We start from the raw sequence: 23,146 nt of genomic DNA, 5'->3' as shown, positions 1-23,146 counted from the left end.
CTCCATGTCTTCTGTCAGTGTATGGTTAATGCATGCTGTATAAGTTTGATTCCAGATTTTACATGTTTTGATGACGAAAAATGACAGTTACACTGTACATGGAAAAGAAAGAGAGAGGGGGAACTCTCATGAACGGCTCTATAGCCCTTTGAAGATTACCAGAAAAAGACAGAGTCAGAGAGAGGGAGAGACGGTGATAGAGATAGAGAGAGAGGGGCAGATAGAGACAGACGGCGATAGAGAGGGGCAGAGAGAGACACACACAGAGTGATAGAGAAGAGCAGACAGAGAGAAAGGTGAATGCCGAAAGGGGACTACTGAGACAGGAAAAGGAGTGAGGAATTAATTTTAAATGTATAGATAATAACAAACGGTGTAGACAGAACGACAATTAATAATTGGTTCATCTTAATATTTAATAATAGATACATTTAGCATAAATTTGCATTTTCTATTTACAATAAACATCATTGTTAAACAGTATAACATATATCAGTACTTTTGCACTTTCTTGCACATTAAAATTGCTAAAATATATCTCAATACATTTAATATCATTTACAACATTGATTACGACCTACAAATTCATGAGTTAAAAACATACACAGACACCAGAAAAAATAGACAAGAAAATGCAAGACGTTGCGGATAGCTGAATGCAGTTGAACCTGATGGAAAGACCACCTGTCTATACTGGCCACTACCATTACCTCTGTATAAAGGAAACCGGCACAGAACACCTACTTATTTATAGACCATTTTCGTAATGTAATCAAATTTAATGCATATACAACTTTGTTAATTCAAATTAAATTGACTTGGTCAAGCAATCGCATTGTGAAAGAAGCGGTGTAGAATCGATCAGAAAACTTTGGCACAGTCTTGGTAAAAGTGACAAGCACTGTACATATTTTAAAGCTCCTACATGTCATATTTAGAACATGAAGATGGTTTCACATTGAAATAATGATGAAAACGCTCATAAATTATTTGTCACCTCTCCCAAGAACTCGACCTTCTTTTTTAAGTGCCTCATTACAAATTATTTCAATATTCATAATGCCAATTACATACATTAATAGTTGCGAGGCAAAACAAACATTTTGGCTTCTCCTACCTAACAACAAAGATGGTCTATTTATCTGCACATCAGTTTTCATAAATTTTTAGGGGATATTAGATCTACATATAGGACATACAAAGAGAAAATCATCACAACAAATACATGTAGCAACCTGGGGGGTGTTTCACAAAGATCCTAAGTAGAACTTAACACTAAGTTGGACTTAAAAGTTATGGACAGCCATTGCATGGAGCCTTAAAACGAAATATATTCAAAAGCAGAAATTCAAGTATTTTAGACTTTTTATAAATTCCACATCCAGAACATGAACTCTCCTTGATGATAGAAAATATGAATGATTTGAATCAACATTTTATGCCTTTCAAAATAACTTTTACAAAATATTTTCAAAGATGCTAATGGCTTTCCATAATTTTTAAGTCCAACTTAGAGATAAGTTCAACTAAGAATCTTTGTGAAACACCCCCCAGGTGGAATAGAAAAAAAATGATCTCATAAATCTGCACTGAATTGAAATTCATAGTTTACGTAACATAATTACCTACATGTACTATAATGATTCAAATTTATAATTTACTTTAAACATACACAAATTGGAATGTGGCAAGATTGTTATTAAGTAGGGAAACATCTGGGCTCTATCTCTTAAAGAATTGCAAATCCAAACTGCTCAAAAAGTGTTCAAGAAATCGCAAAGTTAAAATCACCAACTTCCAAAGTTATGAAATGCCAACTTATTAACTAGTTTTCATCAACCTGAAATAAAATTGTGATCCTTTTGGGGGGTGTTTCACAAAGATCTAAAGTTGAACTTAAAAATTATGGAGAGCCCTTCGTAGCCTTTAATTTAATTTATTCAAAAGCAAAAATTCAAGTGCTTTAGACTTTTTACAAATGTTTACTTTTACAAAATATGAATTACTTGAAACAATATTTTATGCCTTTTAAAATAACTTTTACAAAATATTTTCATAGATGCTAACGGCTTTCCATAGTTGTTAAGTCCAAATTAGAATCTTTGTGAAACACCCCCCAGGATAGACAAATGAAGAAGTACTCTTCACTTTACTTTATATATTAAATTGTTTTAAATCTTTTCTTCTTATGAATAGTCTTGGTTCATTATTGCCCTTGGAAAAAAAGGAGATATTCCAAACCTCATTTTGCACCATACACATCTTTGATATTAGGAATATGTCAAATATGGTAAAATCATTATAAAATACAACCTTTAAGCCTCCTCTCTTTGGAATGAATCAAAATGGAAATAAATAAACCTTTAAACTTTAAAGGCCTCCATATACTCAAACTAAACAAGTTTTGGGGAAGGTGAACAAACTATTGTCCTTTAAACAGCCTCTAAAAGGTCCAAGCTAGGGCACAATATTCAAGTTCATTATAATTTCAGACATGATTTTCCCCAAAGTTTCCAACAGTGTTACCAAGTGCTACCAATTCTGTGAAATAACTACCTTTTTTTACAAGTACCTGTGCATGTGTCATGTGTATTCACTTGACATGTAAGAAGCTAGAATCGTACTTCATAAAATGCATGCATTTGGCATGTATAGCTAGCTTTTATATTCCTGAAACTACACTTACTGTGTTTATGATGTAGACTCTAAAAGTACACATCAATTCTAACATGACGTTCAACAGAGAGACATGACCGACATGAGAGCAACACAGTATGGAAAAAGTATGATTTCTAGCACACTAAATAATGCAGTGATAAATCAGATACAAGAAATTGGAAGCTTTTAATAAATATAACAGAAAAATCATGAGGACAAGACCAAAAAACTTTAGTATGACTATTGTCATTGCAATTTTCGAGAAGGAAACAAGTTGAAGACTATGTTTGTGGGAATTGCGGCAATAAAGTTGGTATTTGGCTGGTGCGTACTGCATAACCTGAGGAAAAATGGCTACATAGAAACTACTTTTGTCATACATCTACATGTAAGTAGCCATCACCATATTCAATAATGTTGACCATAACAACTTTACTATTTGTTCTTGGCATAAAAGCAACTCAAGTCTCAAATCTAACTTGAGATTTAGAAGAGAATGTTGACTACATTGTATTTTCGTACATGTATACATGTACAGTGTGAGCTACTTGTACGTCAAACTAATGCTCTTTATAGCAGTGCCTTCATCTATAGGATAAGTCATAAACCTAATTTGTCCATCATTTTTCAACTGGCACCTTCAGATGAAGGTGACTTTCATCCTTGCCCATTAGCACAGATTCAAATTGATGCCTCGACTCTTTGTGACATCACAATAGAGAGGGTGCAACTAATGTCTGCATGTAAAGCAAGAGATACGATCGTAACACTTCGCTTGCCATCAATCGCTGATCAGTCCTTTCTCTAGTGCTTCTTTCTGGAGGTCACCCAATTGCCTGGAGAGAGAGAGATAGAGAGACAGACAGAAAGAGATAGAGAGAGAGAGACAGAGAGAGACAGAGAGTAAGAGAGACAGATAGAGACAGACAGAGAGAGAGACAAACAGAGAGAGGCAGAGACAGAGACAGAGAGTAGGACAGAATAAAGAGACATTACAAAGAGGGGCAGATAGTACAGGTATATCCCTTATAACTTTGCTTAAATTCTTAACCAGAAACTGCAGAACTTGTCTATGATCACTAAACTCGATTGGATATCGAGAATGGTCTAAAATATCTCTTATACATGTATCTAATCCTTCCCAGAACATGACTGGAAGAAATGGAGCCTTTAGTCACAGGATTATTTTTACTAGAGAGAAAGAGAACAAGGAGGGGAGGTAGCAGCAATAATTTCTGGAAATACAATTTTTGGAATCCTGTCAGCCCCCTTTATGCCCCAAATCTCTGAAAAGGACATTTAAGTCTAACAGTTGTTTGTAAATGAAAGTCTCGCAAGGTAAATAAATGTCATTGTGTAATCAGCTTACAATCAACACTACCAACTAGATGAGCCTCTTTGTTACATGTACATACCTTCTCAGTTCGTTGACCTTTAACCTCAGTTCCTTGTCGCTCTGTTTGATGTCTGTGATGACCTGTGTGGGTATGCTAGTCGCCGTGTCACTCATCGTCCATCTCATGTAGAGGCTTGACCATAACGCCTAGTACATCAAATCAATATATATATATACAATAATAATGATGATAACTTACTACTACTACTACAACTCCTACAATTACTACTACCACATCAAATCAATATATAAAATTGGACGCTTGTACACAAATTACATGAACATATATGTCTGAGTGTAGATAGATACATACAGTCATGTACATATACTAGATAATACTGTGGAAATGGAAATGTGACATGAAAAGATAGATGGATAGAAAGATAGATAACAGTAGATCAATAGATAGACAGATAGATAGAAAGGTAAATAGATATATAGATATAAGTATAGACGGATATATATTTATTTATTATCTATATAAGGCTTCCAAGTGGTACAATAAATTAGTGTATTCAATATCTTTAGCGCAGTACCCTGATGACTGGCCAATATTGTTTTCGTATTGCTCAGTCATCCAGAAACTTCAACTATTGATACCGATATCGCACAAAATAAAGCATATTTACAGAGATAAGTCAAATGTTCTTATTTCGCTAGTCAGCCTGATATAGATAATAATAATAATATTGTATGGCTTTGTTTTCATGTGACACAATAATATATTGCTCTCACTAAGACAATATTAGACTCGTCTTTGACTCGTCCAAAATTGTGATAGCTAGAGCAATATATTCTTGTATCACACTCAAAGCCATCCAATATTATTTAAATATATAGATGGAACGATAGATACCGTAGATAGATATATAGAAAGATAGTTAGATATATAGAAAGATAGATAGATATATAGAAAGATAGATAGATATATAGAAAGATAGATAGATATATAGAAAGATAGATAGATATATAGATAGATAGAAAGAAAGATGGATGAATTGATGGATGGATGGATGGATGGATGGATGGATGGATGGATGGATAGATAGATAGATATATAGATAAATAGATAGATAGATAGATAGAGAGATATACAGATAGAAATACAGATAGAAATATAGATAGATAGATAGATAGAATGATAGCTAGGAGGAGAGTCCCAAAGCTTACCAGACTCTGAGGGGCAACCGATGGCCAGATGACCTGCTGGTTAGATAGATAGATACATGTAGATAGACAGATATATAGATGGATGGGTGGATAGATAGATAGATAGATAGAACGATAGCTAGGAGGAGAGTCTAAAAGCTTACCAGGCTCTGTGGGGCGACCGATGGCCAGATGACCTGCTGGTTTGGCTGGTAGAGCGGGTTGAAGAACGTCTGCAGAATCTGAGGACGATTGACGTAGGTCCTGAAAGAAAAAAAGAGAATGAGATGAATTGTTCTTCAATTATAAACCTGCGGGGGGGGGGGGGTGTTCCACAAAGATCCTAAATTGAGCTTATCTCTTAGTTGGACTTGACAATTATGGAAAGCCGTTAGCATCTTTAAGAATATGTTGTAAAAGTTATTTTAAAAGGCATAAAATGTTGATTCAAATCATTCATATTTTCTATAAACAAGGAGATTTCATGTTCTTGATGTGGGATTTATGAAAAGTCTAAAATGTTTGAATTTTTGCTTTTCAATATATTTTATTTTCTGGCTACAAATGGCTCTCCATAATTTTTGAGTCCAACTTAGAGTTAAGTTCGACTTAGACTGATGAAATACTCGCTATACATAACTTCACGTATCACACTGACTTCCAAACTCCGCTTGTGTATGGGGAGATAATGCGATTGCGTACATTTTGTTCACAGCTTGCATTCTGACTTGTAAATTTAAAGAGCATAACAAATTTGCCACATGACAGGTGATTTCTCTAAACACACAAATGTCACTGAGTCAAAATAACTAAATACATGGTGCTAAATGAATTACATGTAGAGTAAAACTTACCAGAGAGAGACAGTTTTCTCAGAGACCCTCGCCATCTTCCTCTCGTTCTCATTATTGCACAAAAAGGTACCTGCAAGGAGGACAGAAATAACAATGGTAACAATAATAATACCCATTGATAATAATCACAAAGAACTTGTGACCACAATGATATTGAGTGGACGTGTCACCGGACTTTCGATCACAAGGTCCGGGTTCGAGTCCCGCCACAGCACTAATGTCCCTTGGCAAGACATTGATCTACATTTTCCACACTCAACCCAGGTTATGTAAATGGGTACCTGGCAGGAATTAAATGCTTGAAATACTTGAGCGCCGTGATGGCCGACTTGCTAAAGCCAGGGTAATAATCGGGGCAGCGCAAGGAGCGTCACGATGTGACGGACATGTGCGCTATATAAGAAGCCACCATTATTATTATTGCATCAAGACCTAATAGAGGCATCTACAGTCATTCCAAAATATCAGTTAACAAAGCACAACTACATGTACCCACAGAGTATCAGTTTGTCACATGAAAAGTCACAGGAGGAATGTATATTTACCAAATCGGCTTGCGTATGCATTCTCAAACAGCATGATGAGGAATTTCTCACTGAACTCGAAAGAACAGGGAAATTGTTGGAAAATCTGTTGAAAAAAAAGGGGAAAAAAAGAAAAACTGAGATACTGAGATACTGTTATCTCATACATGATGAACAGGACATTAGCATCTGTTTTGGGGATGGGAAGTCTAAGATTTGAATGAGGAAGAGTCTTTGATCAAAACAACTTACAAATCTGGATGCCAAGATAATCAAATTCACACAAAAAACCTGAAATCCCTTGAGCACCTTGCATGGTGAATATGAGTGTCATACAAATATCCAATACAATTATTATAAAGACCATCTTTCAGACAGACCCTGAATATGAATGAAACGATAGTCTACCTGCCAGACACAGTCTAAGAAGAGAAGGTACACTGGACCAGCGTATTTGTTCTTGTTCTGAGAGAAGACTGATTTAGAGCATCTACTGAGGAAAGGATGACCAGCCTGGATCCATTCTCGCTCTATCAGGGCTTCAAAGCTACATGTAGAGAAGAAATAATTTATTATCAGAATTATATTAGTATCATCATTTTCTTCATCGTCAGTAGCACCCAACATCATCACCAACAAAATCATCATCATCTTCACTATCAACAATTCAACATTAGCATTACCACCACCGTAATCATGATCAACATCACCATCAATAGTTTTTGTTATCATCATCATCATCATCGTCGTCATCGTCGTCGTCTTCGTCGTCATGGTTGTCGTGGTCGTCGGGGTCGTCATCGTCGACGTCATCATCATCAAAATCATCATCACACCCGCATTGTTATTATTAACCTTCATTCATGATTATCATTTGTGTGTGTGCATGCTTACCCCCTCACTGTTCTGCAGTCTGCATCTAGAATGACCTGAGCCAAGGAGGTCACCTGTAGGCTTGCATCCAGACCCTCTGAACCATGAACAAGAACGGCAGAATCTGTGGCAGATGAAATGACAAGCGATATTAAAGGGCTAATTAACCTAGTTTTTGGTTGCCTTTTGCTTATCTCTGCATGGTTGTTCATTTGCCACACATGCAATTTTTGCACCCCAAAAACCCAGGAGACATCAAATGACGGAAGGATTACTTTGTGCAATACAATAGCTTTGCAAAATTACTAATTTTTAGTCTCCATGACAACAACCCTTTTATCACTGGTACTAATTATTCTTGGAAACAATTATTAATCTTGAAGTCTTCAGTATATCTATCCCATGACAAGTACAATGCGGATGATTTGTGTGGCATACAGAAGGTAAAATATATATCAGGGACACTAGTTTTTACTTGTATAGCCTGAACATGTCCAGGAATGTAGGATCCCCTTATATTGTGTACAGTAACAAGATTGAAGAGGTCTACAACAGGGGACAGAGCCTGAAATTAGACCAAAGCCTGAAAACTGGCATCCCTGGTAACTGTGTGCACTCCATAACCATTGCTGCATGGTTTCTGATGGGACGTTGAGAAGTACATGTACAGTGTACATGCTGTGCAGTGCCATTGATTAGGAGAGTTTGGCCAACCCGGTTCGAGTTGGACACAATATGGCGACTACTGCTTTGTTGGGCAAGCACAAAATTAAATATTATACGCCATGTTGTGACCCAGTGAAACCAAGTTGGCCAAACTCTCCTAATGAATGGCACTGATAATGTTTATTGCACAGCGCCATCTCATGGTCAACTTACCAACAGTGTGTAACCCAATACCCAATTTACACTACACAGACAGAGGAATCGATACAAGAACTGACAGCGCAGGTAGAGAAGCAGCGAGTTACAGGACCATACTGCTACAGTTGACCTGAGATGGCGCTAGAGGGGATTTTGCGATAGCGCTTCTAGTAGAGTATGACTTTAATTATACTCACTTTCTCTATCGACACACTGAGCCACCAGGCATGCTGTAGTGAGAGTCTCCTTCACATGGTGTAACCAGCCACAGTTTGTTAGACGACTGATCCACTTGTCTGCTGAGCATCCAGTATCCATGCAGGCTAGGAGGAAGAAGAAAAATACAACGTACATGTATTAGGCTATAGACGTTCATAGAGATTTCATACAACAACACTGTAGTAGATCCTATTACTGAAATCGGCTGAACCATCTTCATAAGATGCCTTGTGACAGATAGGCCTTGTGCTACACAATTATCCAACAACATATGCTACTACCACTAGTACCACTACCACCACCTCTACACTCACCACCACCACCACTACTTCTTCTTCTTCTACTACTACCACTCCTCCTACTACTATTACTACTACTACTACTTCTTCTACTTCTACCACTACTACTATTACTAAGACTACTACTACAAGTTTTAATCAAATAATCTTCTAACAGGAAGAGAATTGAACTGACAAACACAATTATTATTGGTACTTTAATTGAAGGAGACTCGATGGCTCAGTGGTAAAGCAGAGTTCTCATTACCGGGAGGTCCCGGGTTTGAAACCAAGTCAATGTACTAGTGCCATTTGATATTCCTCATTAACAAGTCCCTCGAAAATGACTTAAAGCCGTCAGTCCCCTGGTTGCTCACTAACAAGCATACAATGCTTTCTAATTCTTAGCAGTTGGGTAAAACAAATCATCAAATTATTCATCATCTTAATTACCTAAACCCCAAAACAAACAAAAATTAACCTTAAAGATAAAGGTGAGTTCTGGTAATGCGATTGCATTGTGAAAGAAAAGGTGTGGAATGGATCAGAAAAAGTGGATCATGTAGCATGTAAGTATTGGTGTGTACTGCAAGGTTCTGGAGTCATCAAAATCATAATAAATTTGGCCCAGTCTTGGTAAATTAACAAGCACTGTACACAGAAAGATGTATATGGGACTGCACAGATGGTGTCGGGGCTACCACACCTTGATTTCCTTATCTTTCTATGCTCATTACTCAGCCAGTATACATTTTCTTCCAAAATTGTTTGGCACATGACATTTATTTGTAATCTTGAACATTCAGTGTAAGTTTTGTTTGATTTTGTGAGAATTCCTTTTCTTTTTTTTACCAGAACTCAAGTTTATCTTTAACTTTCCATCTTTTACACTCTAAAGCCCAGAACAACTGCTCAAGAGAACATCACTCTACATATACCATGTAGATTCCAAAGAATTCTTACCTTCTAGTAGTTTACATAGAGATTCCTGTAAGATGCTTGGTTTATCAAGAGGTTTGTTGACTCGCCTCCACTGGGGGTAGTTGACTTCCGTCTCAAAACCACCACCTGAACGAAAACGAAAAACATAAAAAATTAAATTGTTCACACACAAAAACATTAAGAATAGTTATCCGTTCTTGCATAGCCTATATCAGATAATGAAATACATTACTAGATGCTGCATGCGCTTCCAAATGGCTTGGGCAATTATTCTCCTGGCTTTACATGTAGCTCCAGCATCTGTTATCAATGTACAGCACATTCAAGGAATAAATCCCATATTCTATATTCACATACAAAGTTTACTAAAGGCAAAAGAGAATACGTACATGTAGACTTTTCCACAGGTTTTACGTACCGGTAAACACTAAACAAGTATATAGAAAGAAAACCGGGAAATGAGAAGAAGAAGCAGAAAAAGGTAGTAGAGAAGGTCAAAAGGATAAAAGAAATATTTTAATGAAAACAAAGAGAAACAAGAACAGAATGCGGAATCTACTAGATTTTAGGATGTTCTGCATTAATATTCATGCACACTTTAGCTGCAAAAGGCCAGATGATCATGTATTTACTATGTACAATACCTGGGGGCCGGGGGTGTTTCACAAAGATCCTAAGTTGAACTTATCTCTATGGAAAGCCGTTAGCATCATTGGAAATATTTAGTAAAAGTTATTTAGAAGGCATAAAATGTTGATTCAAATCATTCATATTTTCTATTATCATGGGAAATTTCATGTTCTTGATGTGGAATCTATGGAAAGTCTAAAATACTTGAATTTTTGCCTTTGAATATATTTCATTACAAGGCTACAAATGGCTCTCCATAATATTTAAGTCCAGCTTAGAGTTAAGTTTGACTTAGAATCTTTGTGAAACACCCCCCAGGAACTCTAGGCACTGTGCACGGTGAATACATGTACATATAACAAGCTAGCCCTTTGTGCAGCTAAGGTACGCACAAACATTACTGTGTTACGTCCTTAATTCCCATCTTACATACCTTTGGTTCTCGCTGCCATAGCTCCATTCATTGACCTTGTGTCGATGATGTATCCCCTCTTACCAACACTGAGGGCAGCATTCAATAATCTTTCATCATCCTTACACCGTTTGGTATTGGTACCTGTCAGCGGCTGACTGCTACGGAGAATAACAGTCTGCCAACAAAATATCAACAAAATGAATAATAATGATGAGGGAAGAATCATGTAAGGATAATAGGATGAAAATGATAATGATGATTAGAGATTTTAGTAACTTTAAAAAAAAAATCAAGGTTAACAATGATTATAAGATGATGACGTGGATCCTAATAAAATGATTGGTTGAAAGCGTACACGTGACCAGGCATTTGTTTTGCCTAACGCGTAATTTGGATAATGACCGGCCATTATCCAATGGTAATGACCGGTCATTATTAAAACCATGTTATAAAACATCATTATATAAAACAAATGAAACATAATCTTATAAAACAAATAATACACATCATTTTGTTAGGGCATTAGTAAAATTACCCACACTTGGTACCTTCAAAACAGTCCAAACACGCTTGGCTGTCACCTCGGACGAGTTAGACTGTTCCAAAGGTACCTAGTGCGGGTAATTCTTACTAATGCCCTCACTGATGTGCATTATTTGTATACAACTACATTGAAACCTGTTTATAAAGACCGCCCAAGACAAGAAAAGTGGTCTTTGCAGGCAGGTATTCTTTATGTACAGGTTCCTTTTATAATACATGTTTCAATGAGAAACCTTTTTCAAGGGAAACAAAAAATGTGGTCTCTGTAGACAGGTAATGTTTCTATACAGGTGGTCGCTAGAGTAGGTTTAACTGTATAATAAGAATGATAGTGATTTAACATTGCACCATTCAACTCAAAATGTGTTTTATGAACAAAAATGTGATACATGCCCATATTTTTTTTGATAAGGAGACTAATTCAACTTGATTGCTAGGAATTAGGAAGTCAATGAATGTATCAAGAAGGGATCTAAAAGGATTTTGTGATAATATTTTTTGTTTTTGCTTTGGAAAATGGAAATGAATATGTGCACAATTTCAAAGAACGTCGTAAAATACTCATGTATGAACCTGCAAATGATTTGTAGTCACTCTTATCTCTCTCCCTTTAACAAAATTATTTGCTTGGTTTTAGTCATCATTCATCCACAGAGATTTTCTTGCATGTATTTCAATAGATCTTCACAGAAATCGTTTCAAATTTGCTATTAATGTAACACTGTACATATACTTTTTGTTATTTCTCAAGAAGTTAGTTGCCATTAATGAAAGATATGTAGAACTTAAATAGATATATATGACATCATGGAAGTTACTTCAGATACTAATTACAAACAGAATATATGTATTTCTATGGTGATTATTGCTTTCATGCTAGGAGTACATTTTCAGTTTTGTTTCTATGTGGTATGAATTAAAATAAACCGTGAAGTGTGAAATACATCTCTGACACAATATACTGAACAAGTGAACAATGGACATCTCACATTCACTTATATTTTTTGTCTGACCTACTCTCTGGTAGTGTTCGTCAATAATGCAATAATCAGAATAACAAAGAATTTAGATGTAGAAATGAACAATGTAAATTAAACAAATAAACAACATAAATGGACATCAAATGTCACATTTTACTTATATTTTGTCTGATCTAAACTCTGGTAGGGTAATAATCACATACATTTACACTAACATTTTAGATGTATAGTCAGTAATATATGAATACATGCACAATCTAAGTTGAATAAAATCAGATAAATTAATAATAATAACATTGGATGTTTATATAGCGCACATATCCACCCTGCAAGGTGCTCAAAGCGCTCCAATATTACCCCGGCTCTGCTAGGCTACCGATGTCGGTGCTCACAGCATTCAAGGAATTCCTTCCTACCGGTCCCCATTTACTTCACCTGGGTGAAGTGTGGCAAATGTAGATCAATGTCTTGCCAAAGGACATTAGTGCTGCGGCGGGATTAGAACTGCGAACCTTGTGATCGACAGTCCGGCGACGTATCCACTTGACCACGACACCTCTACATGTGGTCATTAACATATGAATAATTGACCAATATAAATCGACATCAAATATCACATTTATACAACTAATACATATTACAATATTCTAGGATTTCAGATTATGAGGACAAAATGGATTGGGTATGTCCATCAAATATGTTCATGTATACAAAACAGATGAGTGATGAGTATACTGATGCTTTATGATGTTGACAACTGACTTCAAACGATAAACAGTAATGAAGTTGTGACTGATTAGGAAAATTTGAACATAAACAATCTATTAATAGCGCTGACTCATAAACAAGCATTTCTTAAGGAGTCAGTGACTATGAATAAAACACACAAATAATTCAGATATGACACAATGAGGTGTTACTTTGGACAGTACTTACAAACAGATGTGAATTTCTAATTATCATTTCTTGAGTTCATTTTCAGTTTTGGTTTCTATGTATGCTGGGAAATGTTGCACAAAGACTACGATCGACTTAAAGAGAAGTTTGAGTTCTGGGAAGAGGTGAAAAATAATTTGTGAGCGTTATCATTCCTATTATGCAAGTGTGGAAGAACATCAGATAAGACATGTTCCCTAAAAAGCATGGCTCTTCAAATGCCTTCATATTCTAAATATGTCGTGTAACATCGTAAAACTCGGGGGTAGGCTTTTTACGCCACGTGGTCGTGTAGTCCCATATACATCTTTCTGTGTACAGTGTTTGTAACTTTACCAAGACTTGGCCAAATTTCTTATCATTTTGATGATTCCAGAACCTTGCAATACACACAAATTCTTATATGCTAGATGATCAACCGTTTTTGGTCGATTCCACACCGTTTCTTTCACAATGCAATCGCATGACCATAACTCAACTTCATCTTTAAGTTGGACTTGTACTATGGCAGGCCGTTTATGCCACTAGTTCCCGTAACCTTTCCTGGTATTGGTTTCTCAAGGGACATACAAATCATGGTCATAATCTACAGAATTAGAAAAATTTGATCGTTCATTATTGAAGAAAAAATATTCTAAAGATCATATACTCTCTGAGGTTTTTTCCCTCTAATTTTACATCTGGTTTAAGACTTTTTAAGGACATGAACCACAAACTGTAGTATAAGTCAAAGTCTTAAATATAACTTAAGTTTACAATGTGAGTAACTTTTTTCTTCAACAATGAACTATTAAAAAGATGTAACTTCTGTAGATTTGTGACGTTCCTTGAGAGACCAAAGGTGAAAGCAAACAGTGGGAGGAATGGCCTGCCATAGTTAAGTCGACCTTAGTCTTTGTGAAACACCCCCCTGGTATTACAATGTGAAATTGTAAAGTTCGCACTCTATGGAGTACAGTGTGAAAGGAATTTTATTACCTTGCAACTTTTACTTGACTGAGATGCTATCTGTTAAATACAAAAATAATCAACTTGGGCATTTAGAGTAATGTTGTGTAACAAGTATTTTGTAGATATGTACTCTGAGCAGGTACATGATGTTCATTTAAAACACAAACACACACACACACACACTTACACACACAAAATAAGAAAAAGGAAGGATATTTTAGGGTAGCAAGATTATTTTACATAAAGTTTGTTTCATTTGTGTACATTTAGAGCAAGATAAAGATGCAATTTTTTTTTTGGTAATTTAAATGTGTAACAAGACTCGGGAAGAAGGTCAGTTATTACTGATTGTATCAGTTTCTGTTACATTGACAACTTCAGATTTTCAAAGGTTTAGATTTTGTGAGTTTTAGAAAGCTGTTACTCCTCTGGCACTAAAATAACATATAATTGATATCGTTGTAATCTATGGCTTATAAGCTTTCTGTTGATATGTAATTAATTCATTTAATTTTTCACTTCTGACATAGAATTACTTAAACAGCCAAAGTCATCTGTGAATGATTCCGTTCCCATCACAGCAAACACAGAACACTTTATTGACACAACCTGTTGTGCAGTGAGGATATAGCAGAGTAGAGGAAACCATCGCCAATAGCAGTGAAGACATAAAAACCATTTGTGAATGGTCCTTAATGTCCTGCTTTTCTATGGAAGCTCATAAAGAACACTTGGAGACCAATCTTCTCACAGTAGCATGGGCAACTTTGACAATTTTGTAAAGAAAATTTGTTACACTATCTTGTAAGTGTTTTTTACTCCTTTTTTATATTCTTCTTTCTTTTTCTTCTTCTTTTTCCTTGTATGTGTGTGTTCAGGGATAGGCTTTCATATAAGGAATCCCTCCTTTCTGCCTATCCCAAATGGTCTCATAAATTGCAATCCTAATTTTTATCACTATCTTATTCTTTTTTTTATCATCCCATTCTGTATTTGTATATTTTCAATGTTTTTATGAAGAGTGTTGAATAAACTCTGAGTTGAATTGAATAAAGCCAGGGTAATATGATTGCAAGGTCCTCAGGCAGAACACTATCAATACTCATGAGGCTACAATGTCATGGGAAAACAAGATATATCATTATTACCTTTTGTGCAGTGTGCATATAGCTGAGTATAGGGAACCTCCCTCCATAGCGGAATGCAGCGGACTGAACCAGTGTATCATCATCTATGGACTTTGGCACTATCACTGCTGGAGGGTAGCTTGGACAAACCTGAGGGACATAAGTCAGACAAAAAGACGAAATTACAGGCACAGGTACATTGACTTGTATGTGCATGTAAAATTACCATTTTTTGTAAAGGAGAAAAAGATTGAGGGGGACGAGAGATAGACAGAGATAAGAAAATATAAATTATAGAGATACATGAAGAAAGACAGAAAGTAAAGACAAAGAGAATGAGAAACAGAGAGAGACACACACACACACAGGAGGAAAGAGATAGAAAATGGAGAGAGAAAGAGAAAAACTCAAAGTAGAGAGAAAGAGACAAGAAAGAAAGAGAGACTGACAGACAGAGACAAAGAAAGAGACAAAGACAGAGGCAGACATAGAGACAGACAGACAGACAAACAGAAAGATCAAAGCACTATACCTGGAAGTTTTTGTTAACGTAGCTGATTCTCCAGTCATCACTAGCGAGCCTTGCAAACTCATTCTCTGGTAAGAATGCATGCCACCCATCCTCGAGTTCATCAAAGGTACTTCTGTAGAAGAATGGGTAGGTCAGTGTCACTGGTTCTGTGAAGGAGAAACAGACAACAAACAAAGATTATTGGATGAATTTACAGGAAGTCAGAAGGAATCAGCGTTGGAGTAGTGGTCTTGTAACACTGAGGTTTCATGTTCGTAACAAAGACAACGTGCTAATGACCTTAAGGAAGGCATTAATCCTTATTACTGAGTCGCTCAGAGAGGACTTTAAGCTGTCGGCCCCCTAACGAGCATAAATATGCAAACAGATTGGTGCATACAAGATAATCTTGAAGCTTTTGATATATCTATCCAATGATCACTACTAGTTTCATTTGGCAAGACATTTACAGTGTACCTACATTTTCCACCCTCTACCCAGATGTTATGCTAGTAAAATCATGCTTGGCCAGAATAGTCCCCAAGGAGTGGAGTATGTGCACTATTTATGTTTGTGCGGACGAGAAATCGAATCCAATGACCGAGGTTATAATAATTACAATGGAATATGCTTAGAAACGTAGTATTAAGCGGGAAAAGGAAATATGTAACTACCTTATTATATTACCAAAGGAAGATCTATTTTTACAGGTAGATTGGGGGGGGGGGCGTTTCATGAAACAATAAGTCGGTGGTCTTCACCGACTAATATCATTTTCACCGACACTTTAGTCAGCACTGACTACATTTGACCAATCAGAGGCCTGGAAAATAGTCGGTGACAATAGAATTGTCGGTGAAAATGATATTAGTCGGTGAAAACGCCCGACTAATTGTTTCATGGAACGCCCCTTTGAATTTGACTAAATTGAAGGAACTACATGTACATGCATAATGGCAACAAATTTATTATTACTGATACTAAAGGAGGAAACACTCACCTAAGCTAGAGAGAGACTCAATGGTCTCAGCGACCTTAATACATTCATCCATTCCATGGATGTCCAGTCTGATGATACGAAAGTCCTTGCACTTGACCGTCAGCTGACCGGTGCTCCCCACAAACTTCTTCTCTAAGCTGTCTACATTGTTGTGTTGGAGCTGCAATTGATAAAATATGCACAGGATTTAAACACAATGATTTGCATGTACTGTAAATTTTCGTTTTCATTCAGAACGCTTCCCTGGTCGTTTGTCACATGCAAAAATATATCATCTAGCTATTTCTTTATATTTTTATCATATTTCATAGAAAACTAGACTTCTTTTTTTTAAAACTTTCTTATGGAAATAATGAAAAATATATTCAGAGATGAAAATAGTATTAAAATATTTTCTATGCTGAACTTTCACTATTTTACAACTAATTTTAGACTAATTTTGACAAGGGTCAAAACCCCTGACTGTCAGAGTAACAAAGTTCATTGTGTTTGTGTGCTAAAAGTGAAACAGAGCAGTGCAGTGTTTGTTACATTAGTCAACCAAACACATGAAAGAGTTAAAAGAGAAGACAACGCTGTCTTCATTATATTCTCAATACAGCAACAACAACAAAATTAAATGATACAGTGTGATGGAAGTCAGAGTAAAGTCTGATAAAAGCTATTGGTTCTCATTTTCTTGCAAAATTTAATTAATAGAATAAATAACAAAGGACAAAAGAGAAGATATGATATATAATATATACAACTTAATGGAAAGAGAGAGAGAGAGAGAGAGAGAAAGAGAGAGAAAGAGAAAGAGAGAGAGAGAGAAAAAAAGAGATAAAGAGAAGGAGAGCAAGAGAGAGAGAGGGAGAAGAGAGAGGGAAAAAGAGAGAGGTATATATATATATATATATACATAGAGAGAGAGAGGGAGAGAGAGAGAGAGAGAGAGAGAGAGAGAGAATAAATCATAAATTAAAAGAACTAAAGAGAAATCCTCTTCAATAGAAACCTCATCTTGTTAAGTACCATACATCTCTAGTATAGAAAATGAGAAAACAGGCAATACAAACTACAAGGATTATTTGAGGGCTTTACTGCACAGATGATGAACAAAAAAAATGCATACAAGTATAAATATTGTAAGTTGTTCTATTACAAATGTGCAGACAACATAACAGGTATGAAGAAGTTTGCACATGAATACATTTTTTTGTATAACCATGATGATTAGTCAGTGAATCTGTCACTGCAGTGCAAAAATTTAAAATATTTTTTCCTTTTGACTAATTATAAACAAAACTTAGTCACATGTAATTAGTATCCGTCATTCCCCATTCATAGAGTCGTTCAAGGAAAGTTTTGTTTAAAGTAGGTTGCTAATTATCTGTAATTGTTATTATTAAAATTATGTATCATTATTGCTGTATGTTTACTTTACATTGTACAGTACCTTCTTTAGTTAAGTGCTTAGAAATATTGTATTAAGCGCTTTATAAATGTAATTTATTATTATCATTATTATTATGTAAACATATGGCATAAAGTTTGTGCTGTATGTCACAATGGAATCATTCAGCAGGTTCATAGTGCATGCATATAATATTTTGACATTTCAACCCCAAAAAAGTAGTACACTAATAATAATTTACCCATAATTCTTCTGAGTTGGTTTGCCGAGATGAGAGTATCATGTGATGACCCGTGAGACAGAGTGTACCCGAGACTGGTTGGTAACCATGACGATGAAGGACAACGTCATCTACCTTGGGGATGCGGATGAAGTCTACAAACTCCATGGTGTGAAACTCTGAAGGAAAAAGGCAAATATAGATATGAAATACATGTTGATTCAGTAACCTATACAAAAATGTGTGTACGGTAGTTGACTTGTTTTTGAAAACATGCAAGAGGGAGAAAGAGAGAGGGAGGGGAGAGAAAGAGAGAAGGGGAGGTGAGAGAAAGAGAGAAGGGGGAGAGAGGGGAAGAAAGAGAGGGAGAGAGAGAGAGAGAGAGAGGAGAGAGAGAGAGGGGGAGAGAGACTGAGAGAGAAGGGGAGAGAGACAGAGAGAGGGGGAGAGAAAGAGAGAAGGGGAGAGAGAACAAGAGAAGGAAAGGGAGAGGGGAGAGAAAGAGAAAAGGGGAGAGAGAAAGAGAGAGAGAAAAAAAAAGAAGAAAAACATTGGAAAAGAGAGGAAGAAAATAGTTCCATAGAGTGAGATAATGAGAGAGTTAAAGAAAGGGAGAGAAAGAAAGATAGATAGAGTGAGAAGGGGGAGAATAGAGAGATACACATGTACATATAGACATAAATTGTGAGAGTAACTGAAAATTAGTGTAATCTTTACCATACACATTGTTTGTGCAATTAACACTTCAGAAAATTTTGGGAAAACCTGTTTAACAGTTTTAATACATGTATGTACTTATAGGTAAAATATATGAATCAACTTAGCCTGCAAAATATTTGGTTACATAATCAGTCTGATAATCAACCTTAAAAAATCATGTAAAATGATTTTTAACACAAAATTCATCGTATTTGGGTAAGAGTACAGTCTTGAAATGATTTTCTTCGAACCTCTTGTAACAGCAATCATGATTCAACTTTAGCTCTTACAACATGTACATGTAACCCTTGAGAGAACAACAATGTGTTTAACAATGTGTTTCTAAAGATGGCAGATGAATAAAATAAGCATCGTGCTGTATAAATACGACCTCTTTCTGAAGTGAAATTCAATAACATAGTGCACAGCGGCAAGTTATGCTTAATGCATTCACTGAGAAACCTTACATGCACTGTATCTAAATGTACTTCAACAACATGTAAACAACGCAAGTCATAATAACCACAGATACTCACTAAATGAAGGCTCCATTGTCATAAATTAAGTTTTAAAATGCTCTTCGAAGTTCATTCAATATTCTTCAGACAAGTAAAAGCAGTTCCAATCTGCAGATCTTCCCAGACTAACTTGTCCAATATGAATCAAACAGCCTTTAGATTAGAAACAGGAAGAACTAGGCAGCAATTCTACAGTGCCCCCACACTTGGCAGAGGATTCATCAACAAAGACATTAATTTCAAATCCAAGAAAAATATGGCACCTTTGAAAACAAGCTCTTCAAAACTGAAAGAAGACCGCTGTACGCTTAAAACAACAAGTGCCAGGAGTTGCGCGTATGAATGTTTAAAACAAAGACTTTCAGGGGCTGCGTGCATGAACGCAGTGAGTGTCTACTGGTGTTTCCTAGTGAGGATCTGCGACTAGAAAGGTTGGTTAATTTCTCGTTTCCTGGGGGCAGACAGACAGGGGTGAAATGGATGAGGGAGGGGGGGGGGGGATCATTGTTACCTCGGATGGATGACTAACACCCACACATGAATGGAAACATGATCTATACAAGGTAAGGTATACTACAAATGAACATCTCTAGATTCTTGTATACATATGTATGAAGCAAAGGTGAATTTCTTACATATCAATTGGACAAGTACAAGTCGAGGGTTCAGTGCATGACGCAAAGACGTAACTCCATTTTGAGAAAAAGTGGTGTATGTGTCACTGAGCACTTGGGCCTTAAGGAGTTAAGTCTATATGTTTCAGTAGCCATTGGCCTCAATGGGGTATTGGGTGGAGTTAAGTATTTGTGTTTCCTGGAAAGCCCACATTTTTCTGAACATTTTGATATCAAATACTCATTTTGGCAAAATATGGAGTTACTTCTTTGTGTCAATAAACCCTCGAAATGAACATCTCTATATTCTTGTATACATGCATGAAGCAAAGGTGGATTTCATACATATCAATTGGACAAGTACAAGTAGTCTCGTTATAACATTTCAAGTGGGTGCTATTGTGTTAATGGTTTCAAAAGGCAGCACATACAGTAGATTATGTACTTCCTACATTGAATAAAATTATCCTGAACTTAAAAAAAACAAACAGCAAGGTTCATTTTTATACATTTCAGAATCATAGATTTCTGAATTTGAAATGTCAGGTTTAGTTGAAGTTATTATCTTTCACAAAATATGAATAAGACAGTATATATAGTTGCTTGTTTGTTAAAACTGTATTCGCTGTATTGAATTAAGGCATATACTGTACATGTATGTATGTACACTCTAATTCTCTTTATTCTTGCAATCTCTCTTTCTTCTTCTTTTTTTTTGGAGGGGGGGGGGGGGTGAATTATCTTAATTTAATTTGTTTTAATTTGTTTTAATCATTTGTCTTTGAGTTTGACCCTGTTTCATTAGCAGTTGAATATGATAAGGTCTCATTAAGATTATTTTATAATTACTTTAAATTTGCCACATAATGCCTACAGAGGTATTTGTGAAGGCTAGATTTCAGTGAAGTACATTTAGAAAATACACAGAGTATTGATACCAAAAAAAAAAAATCAACAATGTTGGATGTTAATTGCTAATTAACCCTCTTCTCTAGTACACATAGAAGCTGCATTACAAATGAAGGGTTTTTAGACTGTACTTTCAATAGTTATGATTATGATTATGTCATGAATATGTCTGAAGAACAATGTAATTCCATTATCATATTAATCGTCCCTTATATGTATTTGCCACAGATTATGCAATTCACTTTATCTGAACCTACAGGTACATGCATTAATTTATTCAATGTTATTATTAAGCCTTTGTTATGAGGTACTATCATTACTGTTCAGTGAATATATTAACATTATAATTTTCTGTGCTCTTCCTATCTTTACTATGTACAAAATTCTGCAAATCGACCAATTGGCCGCTATTTCATTTATTTTGCCAGTAAACCAATACTACTTACTTACTAACCATTACATTACTACATCCTTTTGTAAAATATACAAATGATCTACAAGTACATGTATGCATATATGCACATGTCGTTCCTGTTTTCATGAAGTGACGGTAGTGAGGAAAATACGCACGAAAATTGTATGCGATTTCCATTCACTACCGTCACTTCGTGAAAATAGGGACGATGTATGTGATCCACAAATCGGGTGACGTATCCACTAGCTAGACCAAGACACCTCTAAGCCATGTACACTGTACACGTATGTACAGTAAGATATGTTTTGAAAATGATGAATGCTAATGGCTCTTTTAACGAGCCATGTAGTTATGCCTACAGGACATTTACACAGTATGGATATATAGGCCGGTAATCAATCAACAATGCCAGATATTCCAGACAGAAAGTCCATGCATCATGAACAGTGTGTAAACATGCACACATGTTGAATGTTATCATGCCTCTGTGTGAGTCAGCCAATTAATCCATAATTCAGTAAACTCTAAAGGTTATGATCAAATTAATTAATAATTCACAATAAAAACACACACATCTATTAAACATGTGTTTGCCCTGTAGACACAAGCGAGACATTAATGTTGAACAATATGGGAGGACAAAGAGTGTATAAAATCGAGATACAAAATATCAATTGGCTATAACAAGAGCTCACTTCAAGCAGGAAAAAGAAACAAGACAAAAATGACCCAAGAGAGATGATCATGTAATCCTGCAAAATCAACAGATGCAAACATCCCACAAGTATGGCAAGATGAAGCAGAGAGGAATAATGAAATTAAATCCATTGCCATGAGAGTTCTCTTCAAGTAGTAATGAAAGAATGAAAAAAACACAATAAGATGAAATCTTGCAAGAATATTTTAATTATTCAACTGACCTTTCTCACTGTCCATCTCTGACCATATTGCACAAACATCCCATAATTTTGACCGCATCTAAACATGGTCAGCGATTCGTAGATGTAGCAAGAAACCCTTTACCTCCCTCATAACTGCTGGTCTATATCTCAGACAGGAGGTGGGCTGATGCTAATGTGTGCACAGCCGCTAGCAAACCCTCCCGAGGACAGTCTGTTTAGACAGCTAACACATGAGGTGTTGAAGGTGATAATTAACATATTGTGTTCAGACAGCTTACATATGGGGTGATGTAGGTGATGATTAACATACAAGGGAAGGTGTGTTTATAGACAGCTTACAAATGGGTGATACAGGTGATGATTAAAGGTATACAAAGTTTTTGTATGGGTTTATGAATTTTGTTCAAATGAACAAATGAACGCAGCTACCATTGTACAGCCGTAGGCGCTATTTGAAAATTTATCAAAATTATCTGTAAATTTTTATATTAAATTTTTCTCGAAAGCAAAAGTGTTTTAGGGGCTAAATTTTCTAGTGCTTATAATACATCCACAGTGGCATCCAAATATATCAAAATTGTAAAGTATCCCTATCCATCCAATTTCAAACTTTCCCAAAACTT

At 35.9% G+C, this 23,146-nt stretch overlaps 1 protein-coding gene across 3 annotated transcripts in view; it reads right to left on the bottom strand.

The window, feature by feature from the left end:
• Positions 1-2,183: 2,183 nt before the first annotated feature.
• Positions 2,184-23,146, bottom strand: part of LOC592896 (myotubularin-related protein 9) — a 28,005-nt gene continuing 7,042 nt past the window's right edge. The window contains exons 1-15 of one of the 3 annotated variants that reach the window (XM_030989685.1): positions 22,542-22,656; positions 18,488-18,645; positions 16,851-17,010; positions 15,872-16,017; positions 15,361-15,489; positions 10,821-10,977; positions 9,779-9,883; positions 8,516-8,641; positions 7,476-7,578; positions 6,990-7,128; positions 6,603-6,687; positions 6,058-6,127; positions 5,368-5,467; positions 4,074-4,201; positions 2,184-3,494 (exon numbers count right to left, since the gene is read on the bottom strand). In XM_030989685.1, the coding sequence (XP_030845545.1) occupies positions 3,440-3,494; positions 4,074-4,201; positions 5,368-5,467; positions 6,058-6,127; positions 6,603-6,687; positions 6,990-7,128; positions 7,476-7,578; positions 8,516-8,641; positions 9,779-9,883; positions 10,821-10,977; positions 15,361-15,489; positions 15,872-16,017; positions 16,851-17,010; positions 18,488-18,645; positions 22,542-22,599 (1,719 nt within the window). In that variant the 5' untranslated portion in view covers positions 22,600-22,656 and the 3' untranslated portion in view covers positions 2,184-3,439. Of the gene's footprint in view, positions 3,495-4,073; positions 4,202-5,367; positions 5,468-6,057; positions 6,128-6,602; positions 6,688-6,989; positions 7,129-7,475; positions 7,579-8,515; positions 8,642-9,778; positions 9,884-10,820; positions 10,978-15,360; positions 15,490-15,871; positions 16,018-16,850; positions 17,011-18,487; positions 18,646-19,701; positions 20,093-22,541; positions 22,657-23,146 lie in introns of those variants that run through there. The other 2 variants (XM_030989686.1, XM_030989688.1) reach the window with 2 other exon arrangements.

This window comes from Strongylocentrotus purpuratus, unplaced genomic scaffold (genome assembly GCF_000002235.5).
Source record: "Strongylocentrotus purpuratus isolate Spur 01 unplaced genomic scaffold, Spur_5.0 spur5_scaffold_18, whole genome shotgun sequence".
NCBI lineage: Eukaryota > Metazoa > Echinodermata > Echinoidea > Camarodonta > Strongylocentrotidae > Strongylocentrotus > Strongylocentrotus purpuratus.
The sequence above is the reverse complement of the archived record's forward strand: the minus strand, read 5'-3'. Positions and strand labels throughout refer to the sequence as shown.